The following is a 23664-nucleotide window of genomic DNA, read 5'->3' on the forward strand; positions in this document are numbered from 1 at the left end:
GCTCATCAGGTGCAAGGGATATATCAATTTTCACTCCCATTAATTTTTTGGGTATTACCTCTTTATTAATACTTTTTTTTTCAATTTCTTATTTCCATTAGCCCCTCGATTGTTTAGTCTTTCTGTACCTTCCACCATGAAGCCAGAAAATAATTGCTCAGTTTCGTCTTTTCCTGGATGGTTTATCCATCTTGCATGTAGATTGAAGTCACTTGCTGTGACTGTGTTTCGCATGTTACACGCAGCTCTAGTTTCCTGACGTACACTGTGCCCAATGTCATAAGTACAGTTGGTGGGCTTTAAACAATGTTAGCTGCCCCTTGCTATTTCTTACCTCCATCTAAACTGATTCTACATCTTGATCCTTCAATTTAAAATCCCCTCTCACTAACATACTGATTCCTTATTAACAGGGTTCTTTTTTTTTGCTAAACATGCATGGAATACAGATTTAAAATTTAGCAATGCTGTGTCCTAGTACAAGGTGTGACATTAGTGTCCCTTTAAGAATTTTGTTTTTTTAAATCATGATCTCTGCAGCTCAGCGCCTTAAGTGATGTCATTGGTGGGAGGAAATAGAAAAAAAACTGGAGCTCAGGTGACAAGGGTTGGTTTTTGTTTTGGCTGCATTATTAGAAACATAGCTGAAAGTCTCTCTGTTTTTCTTCTTAAAGTTTTACCAGTTAACTGAAAGCACATCTTGCTTGCCATCCTACAGTGAAGAATCTATGTTTTGGGGAGCTGAAGACTATAAGCTGCTCTTGGTTTTCAAGATCATTTGAAATCAGCATTTAACCCAGGGAACTGGATTTCAGTATTAAGTGAGCTATAACCTATGCAGTGATAAACCTGATTAAAGGGTTTTGTTTATTGGATTTTGATTTTAATTGGAACACATTAGAGATATTCATTAAGAGTTATACATTATTGTAGTTTTGTTTCTCATTTTTAATTGATAAAGTTCTTGCTAATTTTCTTACTATACATGTTAATTATATTCTTAAATAAACTCTTTGACAAAAGCTCCCTACTGGGTCTTTTGAATCACACCTGAAGTGAAACATCTCATGCTTATCCTAGCCAAATTCAAAATGCAAAACTTATGATTCGGGCAGGCTTCATGAAACACTTGAGTTTCTGACCTGAACCATAACAAAGGCGAGAGGCAGAAGTTAAGAAAATGTAACTGCATTTACTTACTGCACAGAATTCTTCAAAGGATATTCTTCCATCTCCATCTTTATCTGCATTAATTATGGTTTTGTCTACAATTTGCTGTAGCTGAGTGTCTTTTAGATTGTTCCCCACCATCATCTTCAACACCTGGAAAAGCTCCCCGTTAGAGATGTACCCATCCTTATCCATGTCATAGATGCGGAAAGCAACTGATTAAAAAAAAAGGGAGAAGTTTAGACAACTGTTGCAGTCAAAACACCTGTAAGACACCATACTATACTAGTTTCATGCTACTCCAAATACCTTCCTGATGTTTTCAGTGCACAAGTAAAACTAACTTAAAATAATGTTTTAACAGATGTTAATGAATTACTGGTAGAGAAAGTACAGCTTATGACCCATTAATAAGAATCAAAAATTCAGGATGCCTTTAAAAATATTCAGTATTAACCTTGCACTGATTGGAAGCATGACATACCGACAACATAAAAACATAGGAAATAGAAGCAGAAGATGGTCATTCGCCCCTTGGAGCCTGCTCTGCTATTCAATAAGATCATAGCTGATCTGCTTGTGTTGAGCTCCACATTCCCCCTCTACCCTGATAACCTTTGATTCCTTTGTCCAACAAGAATCCACCTACCTCTGCCTTAAGAATATTCAATGACCTCCCTTCCACTGCCTTCGGAGGCAGAGAATTCCAAAGTCGTACAACCCTCAAAAAAATTCTCCTAATCTCTGTACTATGAGGACAACTTTAATTTGGAATAGTGCCACCCCCCCACCCCAGCTCTGGACTCACCCACAAGAGGAAGCACCCTTTCCACATTCACACTGTCAATACCATTTAGGATCTTATATAATTGAGTCATTATCTCTCACTCAAAGCTCCAGTAAAAAAACAAGCCCAGTCTTTCCAACCTATCCTCAAGATAACCTGTTCATTCCAGTTATCAATACATCAACACTTCTTTGAACCGCCTCCAATGCATTTACACCCTTCCTTAAATAAGGAGACCAAAACTACACACATTAGGGCAGCACAGTGGCACGGCAATCAGCATGGCTGCCTCGCAGTACCAGGGACCTGGATTCAATTCCCGGCTTGAGTCACTGTCTGTGCAGAGTCTGCACTTCCTCTCCGTGTCTTCTGTGTGCTCTGGTTTCCTCCCACAGTCCAAAAGACATGCTGGTTAGGTGCACTGGCCATTCTAAATTCTCATTTAGTACTCAAACAGGCGCTGGAGTGTGCTGACTAGGGAATTTTCACAATAACTTCATTGTGGTGTTAATGTAAACATACTTGTGACTAATAAGTAAAACTTTTAACTTTATTTAGATGAGTTCTCACCAATATCCTGATAAAAGTAAGGATGTTGTGCTTCAGTTCTGTTCAATTCCTCTTTGACAAAGGAGAGCATACATTAGCTTTCCTGATTACATGCTGCACCCGTATACTAACTTTGGGATTCAGGCACGAGAACACCTAAATCCCTCTGCACCCCAGCATTCACCTTATATTCAACAACTTATCTAGTGCCTGTAACCAAGGTGCTTCACTGGAGCATTATCAAACAAACTCTGAGAGCCATGCAAGGAGATATGAGATCAGATAAACAAAAGCTCTGTCACGGGGGTGGCTTTTCAGAAGTGTCTTAATGAAGGAAAGCGAGGCAGAGAGGCCTGGGGTAGGAATTCCAAAGCTTGATGCTCAGGTAACTAAAGGTGACCTTGGTCCCAACTTTAAAAATAATGTCAACTGATTACAAGAAATGAAAAACTTGCTTTGTTTAAAAACTCAATTATTCTCACTCGCGCAACTCTCACCCAGACCACAAGATCCACAGCTATACTAACAATCCCAGCCCTACTTCACAAAAGCACATATCAGCCAATCTCATGGAAAGCTGCATTTGTGGAGGAAATGGAGGTGAAAGATGGCCATGAAGGTCCCATGCTACTAAAGTCTCAAATAATAAACATGGCAGGGGAACATGCATAGTATTAATAATGTAACAAAATGCAGGATGTGTATTAAAGTTTGAATTAGATATTGTTTTAGTTTTTGCCACAAATCAGAAAAGAAAAGACTTGCATTAATATTTCACTTTCCCATACCCGATAAAGTCTCTAACCACAATAAGCTAAAGTATGGAGGCGCTGTTATGGTTCAAGAAACAAAAGCAGCAGTGAAAACAATTAGTGGATTGTCTGTGTTTCTTAAAGTGATATTGGTTGAGGGATAAACGTTGTCCAGGAGAACTCCCCTGCTCCCTTTCAAATAGTGCCATGGATCCTTTACGACCACTTGAGGGAGCATCTGAAATGTGACACCTCCAATAATGCAGCACTCCCTCAGTACTGGACAAGTGCCAACCTGGACTGTATCTTCACATCTCTGGAGTGGGGCCCATGACCTGACTTGGTGGAAAGACACACCCCACTGAACAAAGATCGTTTGACACCAACAGTTCAAAACAAAACTAAATGCAGCAGTTTTCCTCTTCAGTTTACAAACTTTCAGTAGGTAAGTACACAAATATTCCAGTATTCTCTAATACTAGAACAAGAAAGGAAATGTATTATCACTGCTTGAAAATTCAAATATACTGAAATTATACTTACATCGCAATTTCTGTTCTTTGTCACCTTTGACGCTAAATTGGGAGACCCCTTCAATAAACTCTGCAAAAAATTATTACATAACAAAGCTGGTTGATGCTGTGAAATAGCCACTCACTTAAAATGACTAGATTATTTTATATAAAATATAACAAAATACATAATTCAACAAACTTTAACAAAAACTTTTTTTTGTAAATTCATGGTTATGCAAAAATATCTAAATGGAGGGAAGACTTCAGAGCAGCATAATATTGTATCAGTTTTAACCCTTCACAATGCCACCAGGTTTAAGAAAGACCTCCTCCTCTCCTGGTGAGCTGCTTTTGTTTACCACTCATATCAGACTGGTTCTGAAAAAGAAACATCTAGTAAAACTACTCAGTGAAAAACAAATGCTGCATTAACCCCAAACTGAGCATGCATAACAAGTCCACGCAACGCACTTCTGCTCAACTATTTATCTGATTTTCCTCACGTTCATTTTGACTTTAATTTTACTTTGATTAATGTACTGGCGATTTCAAATGTGTAAGCTATCACTTACCTTTATCTGTCTTAATTGCTTATTAACCATTTTGCAGGCGGAAACAAATTTTTTTAAAATTGGGGATAGGTGGTTTCTCTCCCCGAACTAACTCAACTGGCCGGAACACTGGCAATTAAAACAGCATACATTCTGAAGATTGACCTATTTTAATGTACAAAAACTTGCCCAAACCCAGAAAGATTGCGGTCAATTAATATATTTATCTAAAGTCCCTACTGCTCTGTAGCTGGAGAATTCTCAGTGCTACTCAGGATTAAAAATAGTAAGTGATAGCCATTCCCTATGTTTGAGTAACCAAACACTATTCTTAAAGTTCTATTATCTTCTCACTGTAACGCTGTTAATTTAAACTGTAAGCACAGTGCACAGGTCTTATATGAGAAATTCCATTTAAGGTTTCCTTTGTTTTCACAACTATAGGCTGGGTAATGTGCATTCCCAGCCCCTGGTGATTCCTGTGGCCAAGCAGTTCTGTAGCAGTCCTTCGACAGATTTGAACATGCACACCCTGCTGTTCCCAAGCTGTTCTTAGCCATGCAGGAACATTCCCAGATATCAAAACTATGCTGCAGAGAAAGTGACTCTCACTTTAGACAATATGAGGTTTTATAAAACAATTAATTTTGCCGCTGACAAAGAAATCTTTGGCAAGAGGACGATTGCCTTCTACTTGAGTGGGAAAATCCATTTATTCCTGCTGTCCTGTCCTTTGCCCTTAACTAGAAAAAACAAACAATGACTGGTGCAGACAAATGAGACCCAGAAATTATTAGGGTCATTTAATCACACTTTTCACAAAATAGTGCAGACACAAGATTGGAAATGTTTAGAATTCTAACACCTGCACATTCTATGCTGCTTACAGTGTAATATAAAGTCTAATTCACAAGTTAATCATATTGGTTTATTACTACGTACTGTGGTAGATATTGTGCTGTCCTCAAATCACGATACAACTTCTGGAATAATCTTGCAGATAAACAAGAACTGAATGTGTTGCTCTGTGGAGTCTCAATTTAAAAGAACAAACCACACAAGTATTACTGTTCACAGAATCCCTATAGTTCAGGAGGCCATTCGGCCCATTGTGGCTGCACCCAGACCCATCCTCATCCTATCCCCTAACTCCACACATTTACCACGCTAATACATTAAGGGACAATTCAGCATGGCAAACTCACCTAGTCTGCACATCTTTGAACTTTGTACATCAACTCATTCCCAAACACTATATCTACATGCTTAATTTTTCTTCAATTAAATCCACTGGGTCTCTTTTCGGAAGAGGCTTTGAAATTTAGGGATCAATTTTATCTAAGTCTCAGTCAAGATCCTTAAATGATTCAAAGCATTACCTTTCCGCTTGAATTACTGAAGTAATGCATCACCATCTCAACTAGGAATTTCAGAAAACACGAATGCAACGAAATTGACGGAATTGTTACAGAAGAGCCATTCAGTCCATTGTGCCTGTACCAGCTCTCCAAATTAGCATTTTATCTAGTTCCAATCTCCTGCCTTATTCCTGCAGATTGTTTCTTCAAACAATTTACTCCCTCTCGTATGCTTCGATTAAATCTGCATCCACCAAGCTCCCAGTCAGTTATGAAAAGCAAGGGTCCCATTATCAGCCCCTGGAGAACTCCATAACAAAGTTTCTTTCATCCTGAAAAATGTCCATTAACCATTACACTGTTTCCTATCACTCAGCCAATTTTGTATCCATTTTGCTACCGCCCTTTTATTCCATTTTTTTGGAAAGTCTGCTGTAAAAATGCCTTTTGGAAGGTTATGTATACCATGTCAACAGAATTGTAGTCATCAACTCTCAGTTATCTCTCTGAAATACTCCAGTAACTTGGTTAGACTTGACGTTCCCTTAAGAAATCCATGCTGGCTCTCCATGATGAACCTGCATTGGTCCATGAGACTATTCATTCTGTCTTGTATTATAATTTCTAGAATTTTCCCACCACTGAAGTTAAACTGACTGGTCTCCAGTTATTGGGCTTATCCTTGCAACAATTTTTGAACAAGAGCGTAGTGCTTGTAACTCTCCAGTCCTCTAGCACCATCTTTTGAGTCAAAGGAAGACTGAAAAATAATGAACAGTGCCTTTGTGACTTTCACACTCACTTTCCTCAGTATTCTTGGATACAGCTCATCCAGTCCTGGTGCCTTGTCCACTTTGAATACAGCCAGTCTATGTCTCCTCCTGATCAATTTTAAACCCTTCTTGTGACCGAATTTCCTTCTCTTTCACCAAGGCCTTCACCAAGAGGCCTTCCACCATTCTTCCTTGATGGAGATGCAAGTTTCATTTAATACCTCAGCTTTGCCCTCTGCCTCATGTATAAATCCCCTTTTTGACCCAATCAGTCCTACTGCTCCTTTTACCAGCCTTTTACTATTTATATGCCTTTGCAATGTGCTGGCATTGCTTGTGGTGTTATTCAATTCTTTCATGTACATACAAGTCATACTTGTAGAAACCTATGCTACCTGTTATCTGTTAAAATATCTAAGTGAATACAAAGATCAGAAAGCTTGTCTTTTACATCATTCTGGTTCCCTAAACACCATGGCTATTACACACAAAATACTAACTAGGATCAGGGATTCTATAAAATAATCGATTACTATAGTGAACTGTTCCCTTTTAGATTAAGGGAAGGACCACATACTGCTCTAAGTAACTGCATAAAGGTTAGCCACCTCAAATAAATCCTGATGTCTGGTGGAAACACAGCATTTATCAAAGAATGAGTCAGAATATCCCACAGCTAACATGTACGAAAGCTCAGCACATGATTAACTACACTAACTGACAAGATCATAATGGGCAAATATTGTACATGCTCTTTATGACTAAAATTCATATCACACAACTAAAATATTTCTTCCCTTGAGCATGTTTAAAACAAGTCTAGAAGCTACTTTCTCCCAAGCCACTTTTTTCTTGTGCTTACATCTGAGGGTCATGAATACAAAGGAGCAGTTAAATTCCCCACCGTTTTTTTATACGGCTGAAACAGGACACTATTTATCAGTTTCAGGCCTCAAAAGCTTAATCATCCATGGCAGCCAGTCTGCAGAGGCTAATGATCATCTGAAAATGGGTAACAGCCAACTAGTCGACAAATTAAACTATTTAAACAGGTAATACTGAGAAAGTTAAAGCGTAAATTGCAATGAAAGAAAAAGCAATAGAGGAGAATGGTGGGGCACGTACAGGTAAAATGTTTAAACATTGACTTGCATAAAATTGTTAGCAGTATTACTTTAATTTTGGTGTTTTAAATGACTATATTTAGCGAAATTATGTACAAGGTGAAAACAAAAAGAAGTTCAAGCTAAAGAGAATTTGCCTTAAAAGAGACCAACTGTCCCAAGAGTCACAACTGCAGTAGCTGCTTCATCAAACAAAGCCATCAAGTTTCAAAAAAGACCATCAAGCCATTACTGCCAACTGTACCCAGGTGATTTTCACCCAGAGCACTATCAACACAACAGGTCCAAACCTGTGGGTGGAGTGCAAGCAGCCTGGAGAGAACTAACCTTCCCTCTTATTGTGTGCTGGATATGTTATTTTGCTGAATTCCTACTGTAGTATGGAACTCAAGAACACAAGCTTAGAACTTATATCCAACAGCCAGTGCATAGGTGACGAAAGGCAAACCCTCACCTTTCACTCCCTCAAAAGCATTTATTCCAATGACATTTCATTCATCAAAAATTAGGACTCCCAATGTAATGCCAATTGCATCTAAAATTCCAAAATAAACATTTGCCGGATTATATAGTTAATCATTCTAAACTATGGATGGTTTCACGTAAATAAAACGTCGTACTGAAGGCGTGCTATCCCTTGTTGTGCGTCAAGCTCTGATTATTGAGAGTTATTTTTATAACAGTGAGGTGGAGCTGCACATTACCTTCAACTGAATCCTATTCAAGGTCTCAGGGAATTACAGCAAAAGACTTCATATGACCAGATGGGAGATGAAACCAGCTTAAGGCTAATGCAACCTGGTAGCACTTTCCGGTCTCATCTCAATTTACACAGAAACTAGTTCTCAGAATACAATCAATTCATTAATTTGACATAATTTATTACCAGGAAAAATGAATTACCCATGGAATTCAATTTAAGCAAAGAGGCCTGTTTTTCTTGGAAATGTGTGAAATTAAGGACTTCTGAACAGAAGCGCCTACACCTAATCTGAAGTTATATATTAAAGCTTATAAAAACAGAAGACATCTTTCCTCCTTTAAATCTAGGAAAGCATAGGGAAGGTACAAGATTAGGGTCACTGCACGTTAAATTATTCACACAGTAAGACAAAAAAATTAGTACAGGTCTGCATGCAAGTTTGTCCTATCCAACAATAATGTGAATCAATTTCTGAACGAATGAAACCGTTCTTAAGTAAGTTAGATTGATCTCCAAACTTAACAGCAGACATAGTATAAAGTGCAGGTTGAAATGCAGATTTCTAATTTCTTAAATGCTTTCAAAGCTAACTCATCTCACTTCCAATATGATCTACTTTACCCAGATTTGTCTGTTCAAATAAATCTTTAAAGGTTAGGCAAAAAAAAAATCAAAGCCATTGTTTATCTGACAAGGGAAAACAGATCTGCATGCCTTTTTACACATACACAATTTAAAATTCATTTCTTTTAATGAAAACTGCACTTGAAATAACAATTGTAATGTTTACATTTCACCCATCTGAAGAGGAGCATGTTCTCCAACTAAACATTACCATTTATTTACCCTGAAATTCCACCCCCTAATAATTAAAAAAAATCTGAAAAAATTGCACATTTCTTTTTAACATACACTACGAAATAGTTCTAATCTTCAGTTATTTAATTTGATTTTTAGGGTATTTAAATGCAGTAACTGTTCATCTCAAAAATATAACATAAATTAAATATAACATATCTACAATTTGAAGCAGTTTAAATTTGTTTTTACATTTAAGCTTTTCTGAACAGTCTATTTAGTTTTGTGCTTCAATTTATAACGAGATGCTAGATTACAAAATGTAGCAAAATGAAAAAAATTCAATAAAATTCACATCACAATTAGTAAAGTTCACTTAAAATTTGGCAGTTCAACAGTACAAAACAGATGCACAGACTGCATCTTCACTTTTAAAAGATTTCAGTGCTAAAATTTACTGGCATATTATACACACATCTAAAATTCATCTCCTGACTACAACAGATTTTAAATAATGAAAATCCAGAAAACCCATCCATCCAGATGTTCTACTTGGTGCAAATGGAATAGGTAATGACATCTTAAGTATTGTCCTAAATCTATTATTCCTCCAAGAAATAAATTTAAAAATCCATGTGTATCGATCTACGTAACACTTAATAATAAAATGATTTCATTCAAGCTACATAAAGATGGCTTTTGATTTAGTGACACATTTGATGAACTTATTGAACTCTATGGAGCTGTGAGGAACTGAATTAACTATTTACATACCTAAACTACTTTGAGTTACAACACAATAAAGGTAAGCTTGAATAATGGACACAAGATTCAAAACGCTGTAACACTGTTTGCATCGCGAAGAATTAAACTTAGGGAATAACCATTTCTTATGATTCATTCATGATTCCCCAAAATGGAACACCTTTCTTCAATCGTTTTTGGTAAATTTAAATTTGAAATTTCTAGTCTTTGAAGGTCCACATCTTATGCATTCCTAACTTGATCTCTAAAATATGAATCATAATATATATTTTATATACATGTTATCTAATGTTATCTATAAACATCTATAAACAAATCTTCATGCAGAAAACAATAAAGACAAAATTGTCTGGCAAAAACTAAACTATGAAAAAAACATTAAACAGTGTAATAAATGTTTTGTTTTTACATGCATCCCATTTCGTAGGCACGGTTGCAACAATCAATTTCTTTTTAAAAACTCAGAAAAGCTTACTCCAAGCTATTGATCTTTAATAAAGTAGAACAATCTTGATCAAAATTTGCATTCATACTCAATTGCTAAAAGGCACCTTACCTTTAAAGTCAACTTCACCATTTCCATCGGTGTCAAATATATCTATAACTCGTTGCACTAGCGGGTTCTGTTGCAACTCAGGCAGGGACATAAATTCTTCTACACTCAGTGAACCAGAATTGTCCAAATCCAGTTTCTTAAACCGTTTTCCTAGCCGTTTAATTTCATCGGCATCAACTGAAAAAGTAAAATTGGTGAATCAGTGTTTTAGGTTTACACAACATTATCACCTCCATAAGCACTGGGCTAAAGAAAAAAACTCCACTAGTTTAGCAAAGCTACAAGACGGACAGAGGTTCATGCTCCAGGTGTTCAATGTTCCTCCTCATGCCAACCTGAGAAAAATAATTCAAAAGTGCAGCACCTCTTGAGCAGGGTGCTCACTCACCAAGGATCTTGCCTGTTCTGGCCTTAGCCATCTTGATCAAATCTCTGCTGGTGTAATACCGACAGCAAACCTAGACAACACATTGGTGACAAACTCTTAAGCTTCAGTGGATTGTCACATGATCCAGCTGCCACACAGATTAATCAAATCCCTGTCCTATCCAAGAGTTAGGGAGTCAGGCTTTAGTATATTTGAGCAGACAAACACAAAAAGCCTATTAATCTTTACCCTGCATAACTTCACTTCACAATAGTGTAGGTGGAGATTAGGACATTTCTTTGTTTAATGATTGAATGGTCTTGGTGATTCCTGAGTAAACACTTAACCAGTACAGCTTGATTTATATACACTTCTATTTCCACGTAATATCACAGAACAGTTTAATATTGCTGCAAAATTACACATTGCATAGGGCTGTGGATTTGAACTGCACAGTGAATAAACCAACATCCAAAGCTAAATGTGAAAAATGAGACAATGGACCCATCAAATATAACATTTTGGAATAGCATTAGGCCCTTGGATATTTGGCACCAGTCATGGATAAATCCTTAACCTAAATTTTCCTTTTATGGAAAAGGGAAATGGTCTTGTTTGAAAGGGAAGAGGAAGTAAGCAACCAGGGAGATTGCAATCAATACAAGGATGCATACCTCACTAAATTAGTTTAGCACTTGGGAGATCAAAACAGATTATGCAGTAATCCTCACGCTCCTTTTTCCTATCTTTTAATGTATTCTCTTGCACTTTTTCATTGAGAGAGATCAAAAAATTATTTCACTAAAATTTCTATAAATAGCTATTTAAAATGAATGGAAGCAGAAGCAGGGTTCGCAGGACTCGATCCTAATCTCTCTAAACTTCACAACAAACGGCATAGAAGATTATATTCGGAATTTCTAAGCTCGTTCAATATAAAATTGTGGAATGGCAAAGCATCTAGTGGAGCCAATCATTCAAATGGATACAAGGCTCAGCAATTAGGCAAATTTGTGCTACATTTATATAAATGACATACCTTGCTTAAGCACAAACATCAACTTGAATCATAAAAGCATATAAATGGATGGAATGCAACATGATGGGAAAGCATTTTCAAACCATCTGGACTTCATTTTAAAATCAAAGAGTGAGATCACTTAATTTATTAGACAACCAACACAAGTCTGAGCACCCACAGATCAAGATGGAGTGCAAATCATACAGTGAGGTGACATTTACATCAAGTAGGGTTACAATCACGAGATTAGAAAGAATATAATACACCAAAATATTCTCACAAATGATAAACCATTCTCAAACAAAAACAAAGGGAGTGATTGATAAAGTTAGCAAATTTAACTAAACTTGAAAACCAGTCAGTTACCATTCTTGTAAAGAACCAATATCTTTTAACATTGTTCAGAAGAAACTTCCTGCAAAGTAGATTGAATCTCAAAGCCCTTTCAAAAATTAAAAATATTACAGCACTGGATGGTTAGCAAGAGTTAATGACTTCTGGTATGAGATTCTCAAGAGCTCAAAAACTCCTCATGTATACAGGATTAAAGTAGGCAACTCTTTATTAACTACCAGTACATAAAACAAAAGCAGAATAGGTCTTCTCCAATTTGAAACTAAATTCTGTATTTAATCTGCCACAAGCTTTATAAAATAAAAACTAGCCACGACAGAGTATCCTGAAGGAAGAAACAGGGCCTCACACTAAACTGCCAATTTCAGTATTTGTTCGGTATTAGACACATTTTAGACATTATGGATGGCAAATATAACATCCCTTTATGAAAAAAAAGGATAAAACAGCACTTTACATAGTTAGTCTTCTCAGTTGTTTGAATTATCGGTACGTAATATGGTATGAAATTCCGATGCATTTGGAGAACCCAGAGTTACAGCCAGATTTCTAAAAGCCAGCTCGTACTCGACTGATCTTATGGAATCCTTTGAACAAAGAAAATGTTGTAGGAATAGTTTACGTGGATTGTTGGATGCATTTACTAGGAGACTAATGACAAAGGTAATGGCACAGGGAATTAATAGTATGGTCATGCACAGAAAAAATGTTTAGAGAGCAGAGTGAGAAAGGTAGGAATAAATTTCACAGACTAGAATATGGTGAGTAATGTTCCACAGAAGTCTATATTGGAGCTGCTCGTGTTTTTTTGATTTGCAATCGAGGGAACATTGACATTTGCTAATTAAATTTAGAAAACAATTTGCTCGCTAATCAACCTCTCTAGGTGCCCATAGATTACAAGTTCCTGCAAAATGTCCTTTTTTTGTTTTAGTATTGCATCTCCTAATTAAACTCTGTTGCATTATTATTTTCCTAGTTTCAAATGATTTTAGTCTGCCAATACCAAAGAGAACATACTTGCAATGCTACTCTGTGATTAGCCACTTCAAGATGCTCCATATACTTGCCAATGTTTCTCTTCAAATTTCTTACTGGGAGGACAAAGTAATATAAGCCTTCCAAATCATAAAACTGAATCATTTAAATTAAGCTGCAACAGAATTTGCAAAGAAAACTTCACTATCCTGTGAGCCCAAACACAAATGCTGACAGCTACTTCACCACAAATACTGTTTTAGTCACATCTGAAGTTGACTTGACCCAAGTGAGACGTGCAACACTTTCAGCAAGTCACTGGGTATCCTCCTGACATGAATTACCCCTCCATAATCAGAAAGGCTGAGGCCAAATCAAAACCCCCAGAGTCTGAAATATGGAGGAGCAGGAAAGTTTGGATAGGATCTTCCTGATCAGTATGTACTATTTTCCCCACAAACATCAGGGGAACGCTTGCAAATTTAAAATTAAAATTTAATTTCATGCTCATCCAATTAATCCAACCCAGTTAAAATGTTGAAATAAAACACATCACTGATTTTAGTTCCAGGAACTACACATACAAATTACAAGTGAAAATTATAAACAGAGTTGTTGCTGCAACATAAGCAATGCAGTAATTTGCATCTTGTCCTCCCAGGATGTAAGTCAATTACAATGAGAAAGGAGACACGGACCCATCTGGAAAATGAACTGCAATTGCATTGTAATTTATGTTAGGAGATTTGCACTTCCCAAAGTAACATCTGCTACAATAAATTATTATTGGACAATTGCAACTATTAGTGTTACAAAATGAAGAATTTTAAATACAAAATATTACTGAAGGTATGGACATTGAAGTGATGGAGCAGTCCCTGGTGTCAGGTTAGATTTTAATAGTAATCGTCTCTCGCACTCTAGCAAGAACCAACATTTTGTCTCAAGTTGTACTAATTTCCCAAGCAATGTAGATTAATTGAAATATAACCATTTACTTCATCAGATAAGTCTTGGCTGCAGGCCCAGCAATCAAGTTCCTTCAACATGTATAAATAAATTGGCAGCCTCATTATAAAGGAAAGGCCATTCAAGCCCATCAAGCTAGTTTCTTCCACAGTTTGCACACGGTCCCCCATCACTCACAGCAGGCATGCTCAGTTGAAGATGCTCAAGTTTCCTGCTATAATCTGATTCCCACTATAAAGCCTGAAGTTTATTTGCCCTCTCCCTATCTAGGATGAACATAGTGAGGCTCCTCCAATTTCCAAACACTTCGTTGGGAGATGTATGTCTAGTATTAATACAAAAATCAATTAAATTTGTTTGATTCAATGTTGAAAACCTAAATGCAGAATCCATACTTTTTAGTTTTAAGAACGGGATTTTTATTAGAGAAATGGAAACACTTGGTTAAGAAACAGGTATGCATCTCAAGTGAATGCAAATCAAACTAGCTTGGCTTAATTAGAGTTAAAAGGTAACTTGTGTTTATCTTACAAGGTCAGAATTAGAAGTGTGTATGGGACTTACCTTCTGTTGGAACAGGGGTGGGAACTCGAGTCCTGACAGGCCCTGGGAGTCTCACATATGTGCCTTTCGGCTAAGATCACGTGTCAGATCAAGAAAAAAGTGATTTTACTGAAACATACAAAGATTCTGAGGGAACCTGGCAGGGTCAATGCTGAGAGTATGTTACTCCTCATGAGGAATCTAGAACTACAAAGGTGTAATTTAAAAACAACGGGTCTCCATTCAAGATGGAGAAGAGGAATTTCTCCCCTCAGTTGTTAATTTTTGAAGCATTTCATATAGTCAAAATGGAGTTCGACAGATTTTTGATTTACAAAGGAGTCAGGTTTTTGGGGTCAGACAGAAAGTACGTATCCCCTTTTCTATTTGCTCTGCCTCTTTTCTTTTGACTCAAATCCAACCCTTGTAGCCCGTTGTGATGCCTTGCTCTTACATTGTGGCTTGTCTTCCTGTCCCTTGGAGCTTTAAGGTCACAACCAGTTCAGCAGTGACCTTACTGAATGGCACAGCAGGCTCAAAGGCCAACTCAGGCTCCTACTTCTTTTGATCTTGAGGGAACTTGTAAAAGTAGCCTCCCTTGCACATAAATTGTCTGTGCCCCTCATCATTTGGAAAATATGATCAATAGCTACATTTAATTTTATCAATGGAAAAAGATAAATTCTGCACAATACCACACAAGTCCCAGAATCTTTGCTTACGGTAGAATTAGTTCTACCAACGAAGTACACTGGAATGCACTTCAGTATTCTACCCTTAATATTAGCTTCAGAATGACTGGATTCTACAAAGACTCTAAAAATACCAGTCAAGATAAGAGCATTTGGATTCATTCAGTGTTCACACTCCCACTGTATTTCTTAAAATGTATTTTCCATTTACCCTTAATTCTTACAGATTCTAATTCAAGTTATTTGACCTGGCTCAACAATAAATATTTTTTTTCCCAGCTACCATTGGCCTCTGCAAATATACAAAAGGTAAATGGAAAAATTAAGACCAACTGTGGTCCTGGGATAGAAGGCATATTTTTCAACAATATTCACAAATCTTAAATCTCCTCCAGCATTTAGGGAAAAACCTTTTCAAAAATTAATGTGACCACCATCATATTCATTGTGCACCTCCTATGAAAATTCCCCAGTGGAAGACAATGGAGGGAAAGCTTCCTGTCATTAAAGCATATTTGATGATCATATTACCCATCAGTTTTGATTACTTGAAGCAAAGCAACAAAACCACTTTTCTTAGTGACAGCATTAATTCTCAACAGCACCTCACAATGGATCATCAATTACTTAGCAATCATGACAATCAATGAAATCTCAGAAATTACGCCTCCAGCTGTAAACACTCAGGTATGGGCTCAAGGCAAAATAAAGAGTGAAGGAAATAGTCAAGGGTGGTTTTGGTATCATTGTGAGAGAAGAGTGGGTCACAGGGAGTGAGTTGCTGTCTTTTAGATAGAACTTTAAAGGAAGGGCATGTCTGGCTGCTCAGATGAATGTAAAAATCTAACTTGGAGAAACTGGAGTGCTAGTCAACATTCTTCTTTCAAATAAAAAGCACTAAAAACTGATTACTCGTCCAACTCTGGTTCATGGAATTTTTTTGATTTGATTTGTCACATTATTGGGATGAAAAGTATTGTTTCTTGCACTATACAGACAAAGCACACAGTTCATAGAGTACATAGGGGAGAAAGAAAGAAGAGAATGCAGAACGTAGTGTTACAATCACAGCTAGGCTGTAGAGAAAGATCAGCTTAATATATGGTAGGACCATTCAAAAGTCTGATGGTAGCAGGGAAGCAGCTGTTCTTGGGTCAACGGTACGTGATCTTAGATTTTTGTACCTTATTCTCAATGGAAGAGAGTATGCCCAGGGTGCGTGAGGTTCTTGATAACGCTGGCTGTTTTTCCAAGGCAGCAGGGAGTGTAGATGAGTCAATAGATGGGAGACTGGTTTATCTGATGGAATGGGCTACATTCACAACTCTTTGGATCTGACTATGTACAAACTGGTGGCTTAATTTGTTTACACCAGTGGCTACACTTAAAGTATTTCATTGGGTGCGAAGTGCTTTGGAATGTCATGAACATAACAGAAGGTTAGGTGCATTGGCCATGCTGAATTCTTCCTCAGTGTACCCAAACAGGCGCCAGAGTGTGATGACTGGGAGATTTTTCACAGTAACTTCATTGCAACGTGAATGTAAGCCTACTGGTGACTAATAAATAAAATTTAAACCTTTAAACTTGTGTGCAACACAAAAACAAATTCTTCATTCTTAATTATGGACATGTTTTAAATCTGACCTCTTAGCCATAGAACCTATGTGAAGCATTTCAGAAAAGGGCATTTGTTCTCTCAGATAGAAGTCTGAAACTTTGAAATTAGGAAGATGGGTTTAAAAAAAAAAGAGAACTCCATCCTCATCTGAATTTTTAATTATAAAAGCAGACAGACATTTGATTAGGCTATGATTCAAAATCTCATCTGAAGAACAGCAATGTAGAACTCCCTCAGCATTGCAGAAGGTCAACCTGAATTAGGTGCTATCCACGTGGAACTTCTCAATCATTGAATCACAAAGCTCTCTGTTTCAATCCTTAATTTGTGCAATGCCACCCAGGACATCAAAGCATTGGGAGAAAGAGAAGAAATACAATTGGCTTTAATCACCCACAACCTAATGGAAAAATATGCACGGGTTCAGTGGAATATGGCACACCGGCAACATTCATGCCAGTACAACCAAAACACAAAATGGGGGAGGAAAGGAAAATTGAATGGCAGAACCAAGGACGAAGCCATTAAAGCCACTCGCCTCCCTAACAAAGATTTGATCAAAAGATGATTATTAAGTTTAAATCATTCCATTAACTATAGAAATCTCACCCATTCAGGATCATACGCAATCTCTTCATTTGAATTTCAGTCTCAAAATTGTAGCTTCACATACTAAATGATTTTCAGCAAATCTCATTTTGATCAACTTTCCTCCCACCATTTTGCCAATGTTGAAGCTTGATTATATTTTGGCATAAATAGTTCGGGTTTGTTATCAAATAAATACCTAATGAGCAAAACAAATTCAGTACGCTATAAATCTGTGTGTTAGTAGGGAAATAAGCTTGACTTCATTTATCTTAGAATCCTTACAATGCAGGAGATAGCCACCCGGCCTTTCAAGCCTACAATAACAACAATCTCATCCAGGCCCTGTCCCCATAAACCCACGTATTAACCCTGCTGATCCTCAGGGGCAACTTGGCATAGCCAATCCACCTAACCTGCACATCTCTGGAGTGTAAGGAGGTGGGAAGTGTAGAAATTTCACTAACTTTAATGTAAGCCTTACTTGTGACTAATAAATAAACCTTAACTTTACTTCAGATCAGAGCCCCCGGAGGAAATCCACGCAGACACAAAGAGAATGTGCAAACTCCACACAATCCCCAAGGCTGGAATTGAACCCAGATCCCTGCCGCTGTGTGGCAGCAATGCTAACCACTGTACTTCCATGTATGCTTATTTGTTTATTAGTGTCACAGTAGGCTTACATTAACACTACAATGAAGTTACTGTGAAAATCGCCTAGTCGCCACACCAACACAGTTCGGGCATTGCAGAGATAGGAAAAACTAGTAATATTGGTGTTCATTAGCAATTTTAGGGTCAGATGGCAGATTATCTATAAAATCTCCTCTTCAAAGTCATCCTGGTGTAGTTTCACCAAGTCACATTTAAATTTCCATATTCTTGTTTAATAAGAAGTTTAATTCGCATTAGAAATTATTAAAGAAAACACTTTAGGAAAGTTTGCATGCTCATCAGAGCACACACTAACAAAAACTAAAATGCATCTGATAACCATGCCTGAAATTGAAGCCAGGTCATTAACAACCTCAGAACAGTTCTTTGTTGTGAATGCTTTGCAAAAGTTGCACTACTGCTACCACCTATCTGACAATGGCCACAAAGGAGAAAATCAATCCAGAAGGCATCATGTTACAAGGCCTCCTTTTATTCACAAGACATTCATAGCCTGAGCAATTAAGAGTAGATTATGGAGAAGGTGCAAATTCAGTAACATTGTGCAAACACACAAACTGAAGAATTAACCAAAAGCATTGAGTAAAGAAACACTTCAAAAGCACATGCAAACCAGCTTTCAGGTTGAATGTTGTACTTCATTCTGTATATACAAATGTATAAATAAAACATTGAAACCAAGAACTGCCACACAAGCTATTCTATCAATGGAGAAATTTTTAATTGAGCATCAGGTTTCCATTTTGAACTACATTGAGCCACATTTACAACGGCTACATCAAAATACTGCTGTAGGGTACAAACTCATGCATATCATTTACAAGCAAATTAGAAGTACAGGTTATTGAATGTTTAATAAATTGACTTATTTACAATCCATTTACAATGATACTCCAAAACTGTAAACATAATGACCCAACTATGCTGCAGCAGGGCATCTCAACATGCACTTAAAGACATTTTCCTGCATTCTTCAGCTCAAAAATAATTCCCTGTAACTTGTTGAATGTACAAGCTAATGTAATGCTGAAACTAATGGAGCATTTGGAACATATATGAGCAGAAGGGTCAACCATCTATCTGATTAACCAAGGAAATTTAAGGATCAAGAGAGAAGCAATGGATTGATAATGTCACCAATATATCCAAACTAAGATTACTTGTTTCTACCTCTAACATCATGTGACTTTATTTCTGCATAAACTCATCTAAACTCTCATCTATGCCTGTAACCTCCCGACTTGGTTACTCCAACGAATTCCTAGCTGGCCTCCCACATTCTACCCCTCCATAAGCTTGGTTATCCAAAACTCTACTGTCTATATCCCAACTTACACCAAGTACCATTCACGCACCAGCTCCCGGCTTCATGATCTAGATGGTGCTCCTGTTAAGCAATGCCTCAATTTTTAAAAAAACCCTCATTTTAAAATTTCTCGGCGGCTTTGCCTTTCCCCATTTTTGTAACCTCCAAATCAGCTCTCCTCTCATTCTGGCCTCTAGAGTATGTTTGACTTTAATCACATCACCATCAGTGCCTTCAGCTGCCTGAGTCCTAAGCTCTGGAATTCACCCTAAACCTCTGAGGAAATTTTTGGAACCCATATATTTAACCACACATTTGATTAGCCAAAACCTGTTTGTGGTTCAGTGGCAAATTACGTTTGATAAATCACTCCCATGAAGCACCTTGGAACCTTTTATTCCAAGTGCTATATAAAAACAAATGACTTTTATTGTTGCACCAAGCAATGCTGTTCAGCGTTAAGCTGGAAGATTCCCTCAACAGCAGATTTATCCTTTAAAATATCTAACTTATTCCAAAACTATCACAAAACATCCTAATTTTCAGGAAGCAAGAATACAAATACTTTAAGGCTTTACAGAAAATGGACCATGATGTTTGTATTTTGATGGTTCCTAACACAGATTGAAAGAAACCAGCTTCAAATGAAACCACCGTTCTTGCAGGTTTCTAAATGCCATGTTACTATCACATGTTTAACTGGAAACCAATTAGCCCTTTAAGAAAATACATTAAATTATGATATACTGGATCACAGTGCCAGCTGCTCATGAATATACCAACTACTCATAACAAAACGTATTCACTAAATGTCACGTGAAGGCTTTGAATCTGTCGTCTAATGTTGCAATCAGATCTTTTGAAGAAACACCCTGTGTGATGGGAATTAAAAGTGTTTCATTACTTCTGGATAAAAGGGATAATAATGCTACTGTGAAACTCATTACACAATTTATTTGGCATCTTAAATGGAAGCCAAAATGGTCTACAAAATTTACATTCTTCAAGGCTAAATTACAGACAATTCGGCAGTGTCCCATCAACCTATTCATTTATATTGTTGGCACAAAGCAATTAGAACAAGTTCATCACCAGTGGAACTACTGCTAATTTTACAAACTGCGCCAAATGAACCTAAATCACATGTTCCAGACGTCAGTACTGAAGCTTATAAAAACTACTTTAAAAACTATCAGGATATTGAAGGGTAAAAGGAAGATGTGTTTAAAACGGGAGTATGTTTTAAAATCAGATATGGGTCAGCTCGTGTTGTATGATTTCTGACTCTAATAAGCCCGAGCAAACAAGAATGGTCACAGGTTGTTGCATTCTCCATTTTACAAGTGGACTATTTACATAAGAACATAAGAGGGGGATTGAATATAAAAGTAGGGAGGTCTTGCTGCAGCTGTATAGGGCATTGGTGAGGCCGCAGCTGGAGTACTGTGTGCAGTTTTGGTCGCCGTACTTACGCAAGGATATTTTGGCCTTGGAGGGAGTGCAGAGGAGGTTTACTAGGCTGATACCGGAGTTGAGGGGGTTGAGCTATGAGGAGAGGCTGAATAAACTAGGCTTGTACTCGTTAGAGTTTAGAAGAATGAGGGGAGATCTCATTGAGACATATAAGATGATGAATGGGATGGATAGGATAGAGGTGGAGAGACTCTTCCTGCTCAGAAAGGACAGTAGGACTAGGGGGCACAGTCTCAAGATAAGGGGGGGGGGTTTAAGAACGGAGTTGAGGAAGAACTTCTTCACTCAAAGGCTGGTGAATCTCTGGAATTCTCTGCCCGTTGAGGTGGTGGAGGCTGCCTCGCTAAATATTTTTAAGACGCGGGTTGATGGGTTTTTGATAAGCGAGGGGATTAAGGGTTATGGGGAGAGGGCGGGAATGTGGAACTGAGCCACGACAGATCAGCATGATCTTACTGAATGGCGAGGCAGGCTCGAAGGGCTAGATGGCCTACTCCTGCTCCTATTTCTTATGTTCTTTTGAAATAGGAGCAGGAGTAGGCCATCTAGCCCTTCGAATTATTTTACTATTACTGAGTCTGGATTGAGTCTGTAAACAACACGAATATTTCACTTTCTAGTGAGATACCTAAATTTTCTCTATTGGTGAGATATATACCGTCTTTTTGTTTTCTAATGAAATCCAAGTCAATCATGGAATATCTGATTTATGATATGGCATTCACGGCCGAGAGAAATAAAACAATTGTTTCAGTTATTTTACCATCATTCTCAATTGTATAACACAAAACAATTTTCATCAAAAAGTCTTCTCGTGTTGAATTAGGAGTTATAACCACCACAGCAAATTCTCACTAAACTATTTATTCAAAAGTTGCACAACTTCCAAACTTACCTCTCCTATTTCCAATCTGACCAGATTTATCCAGTAAAGCACTACATATATTCACCTCTCCCTCTACCCCTCAGCCTTGTGACTTTTAGTCCCCTCTTTCCCACAACTTTGAATGCACACAAAACTAAAGCATTCTTTGCTACTCCAGTTGAACCACCCACAGCAGAACTTCCAAACTTTACATTTATTCCCTTCCTCAGAGGGATTCTGAGTTCATTCCAATCCTCTTCCAATGCAGTGGCCAAAGTTTTGAGCAAAAAAGTAGATGATGCTAATGCTTTAAATTCCAAGCATGACCCTCAGTCTAGATCGCATTCATTCCTTAAGACAAGGCACTGACAGAATAAGAGATAAAGAAATGGAGGATCCAACTACGAGATGCAGCTCAACCTGCCCTGCCTTGCCTCTAACAGAATCAAAGATAAATTGAGCAGTATCCAGACCAGAAGCTAAACGCTTCAACCGGTGTAAACTACCCGAGAGAAACCTATTGATGCGGCCCCTCACTACATTCACTACCACAGATTATAATGTATTGTTATTATACAGAACAGTAACTGCAGAAAATGCACAGGCTATCATCTGTGCTCCAATTTAGACAAATGATTTGAGATACTTTTAATTGGAAATTACATTCTTAAATTATATAACTTTAAAACATATGGTCACAAACCCGGTTGATGTTAACTGCAAGGGCATGCCAACTTGAAAATACCGGTTCACGGCGGTGTATAATTTTATCTACAGAAATGGTGTAAAGGGCCACGTAATACCACATGAGAACAGTAAGCAGCGCAGTCGCAGTACAGCACTTAAAAACTACTTATTACTTACTAAGTTATTACTTGATCTTGTTGAGTGGCGGGGCGGGCTCGAGGGGCTAGATGGCCTACTCCTGCTCCTGTTTCTTATGTTTATGTTCTTATTACAATACATAAAAGGCACATATATAAAAACAGGACTATAGTGATCTAAGACAGTTGCAAACAAAAGACCACTAAACACATAGAGTTTAAGAAGGAATTACCCTTCTAATCCAAAGTACATTTACAAGATCTGAACCCTTTCAGGCTTTACCTCTACCCAAACAACATTCAATCCGATAGATCTATAAGTAAAGTATAGTTACCACACTACACGATTCAGTGGTTATTCTGGAGAACATCTCTTCTTGGTTTTGTGAATATATGGTTTTTTAACTCCCTCTAACAAGGTACTCTGCACACATGCATCTGGTCTGCTAACCAGCACTAGCTTATAGGCTGCTGTCTGGGCACCACATCTCAAGCTGCTCGATGGATCTTGCCCATCTACTTCCATAAAATGATTTCCAGTTATATCTTTGTTTCCCTTTGAAAATAGTCTCTGTATATCTGGCTGTCTGTCCCCTAAGCTTCAATTAATTCTGACATTAGCATATGTATTGTCTTCCCTGAATGGTACCATCGTCTCCCCCAACTATTTCCTACTGTGTGATAGTGTATTTCTTTTTTGGTCTGTCTACACCTGCTAATCTTGTTACTGGGATTCACATCCTGTGAAATACCTTTTGAAATACTGGTGGATTTGAACCTGCTGGCACACACATGACAACATCCACTAAAGGAAATATGCTGAGCACAGGCTAGATTTAAAATGTAAATTAAAATCTGTAGTTTAAATATTTAAATCTAATTCTTATATGGAATCATGGAGTGATACAACAGGAAGTCATTCAATTCATCGTACTCTGTGCAGTTCTTTGAATAGTTATCCACTCAGTCCCACTCCCCTATTCT

General features: G+C 37.5%; 1 protein-coding gene across 2 annotated transcripts in view; it reads right to left on the minus strand.

The window, feature by feature from the left end:
• The window catches only part of ppp3r1a (protein phosphatase 3, regulatory subunit B, alpha a), a 54347-nt gene that overhangs the window by 6437 nt on the left and 24246 nt on the right, over positions 1-23664 (minus strand). Inside the window, exons 1-4 of one of the 2 annotated variants that reach the window (XM_080199995.1) lie at positions 10790-10906; positions 10402-10578; positions 3802-3861; positions 1201-1385 (exon numbers count right to left, since the gene is read on the minus strand). In XM_080199995.1, the coding sequence (XP_080056121.1) occupies positions 1201-1385; positions 3802-3861; positions 10402-10578; positions 10790-10820 (453 nt within the window). In that variant the 5' untranslated portion in view covers positions 10821-10906. Of the gene's footprint in view, positions 1-1200; positions 1386-3801; positions 3862-10401; positions 10579-10789; positions 10907-23664 lie in introns of those variants that run through there. The other variant, XM_080199994.1, reaches the window with a different exon arrangement.

Source organism: Carcharhinus amblyrhynchos, chromosome 12 (assembly GCF_965287045.1).
Source record: "Carcharhinus amblyrhynchos chromosome 12, sCarAmb.v2.hapA, whole genome shotgun sequence".
In the NCBI taxonomy this organism is placed as follows: Eukaryota; Metazoa; Chordata; class Chondrichthyes; order Carcharhiniformes; family Carcharhinidae; genus Carcharhinus; species Carcharhinus amblyrhynchos.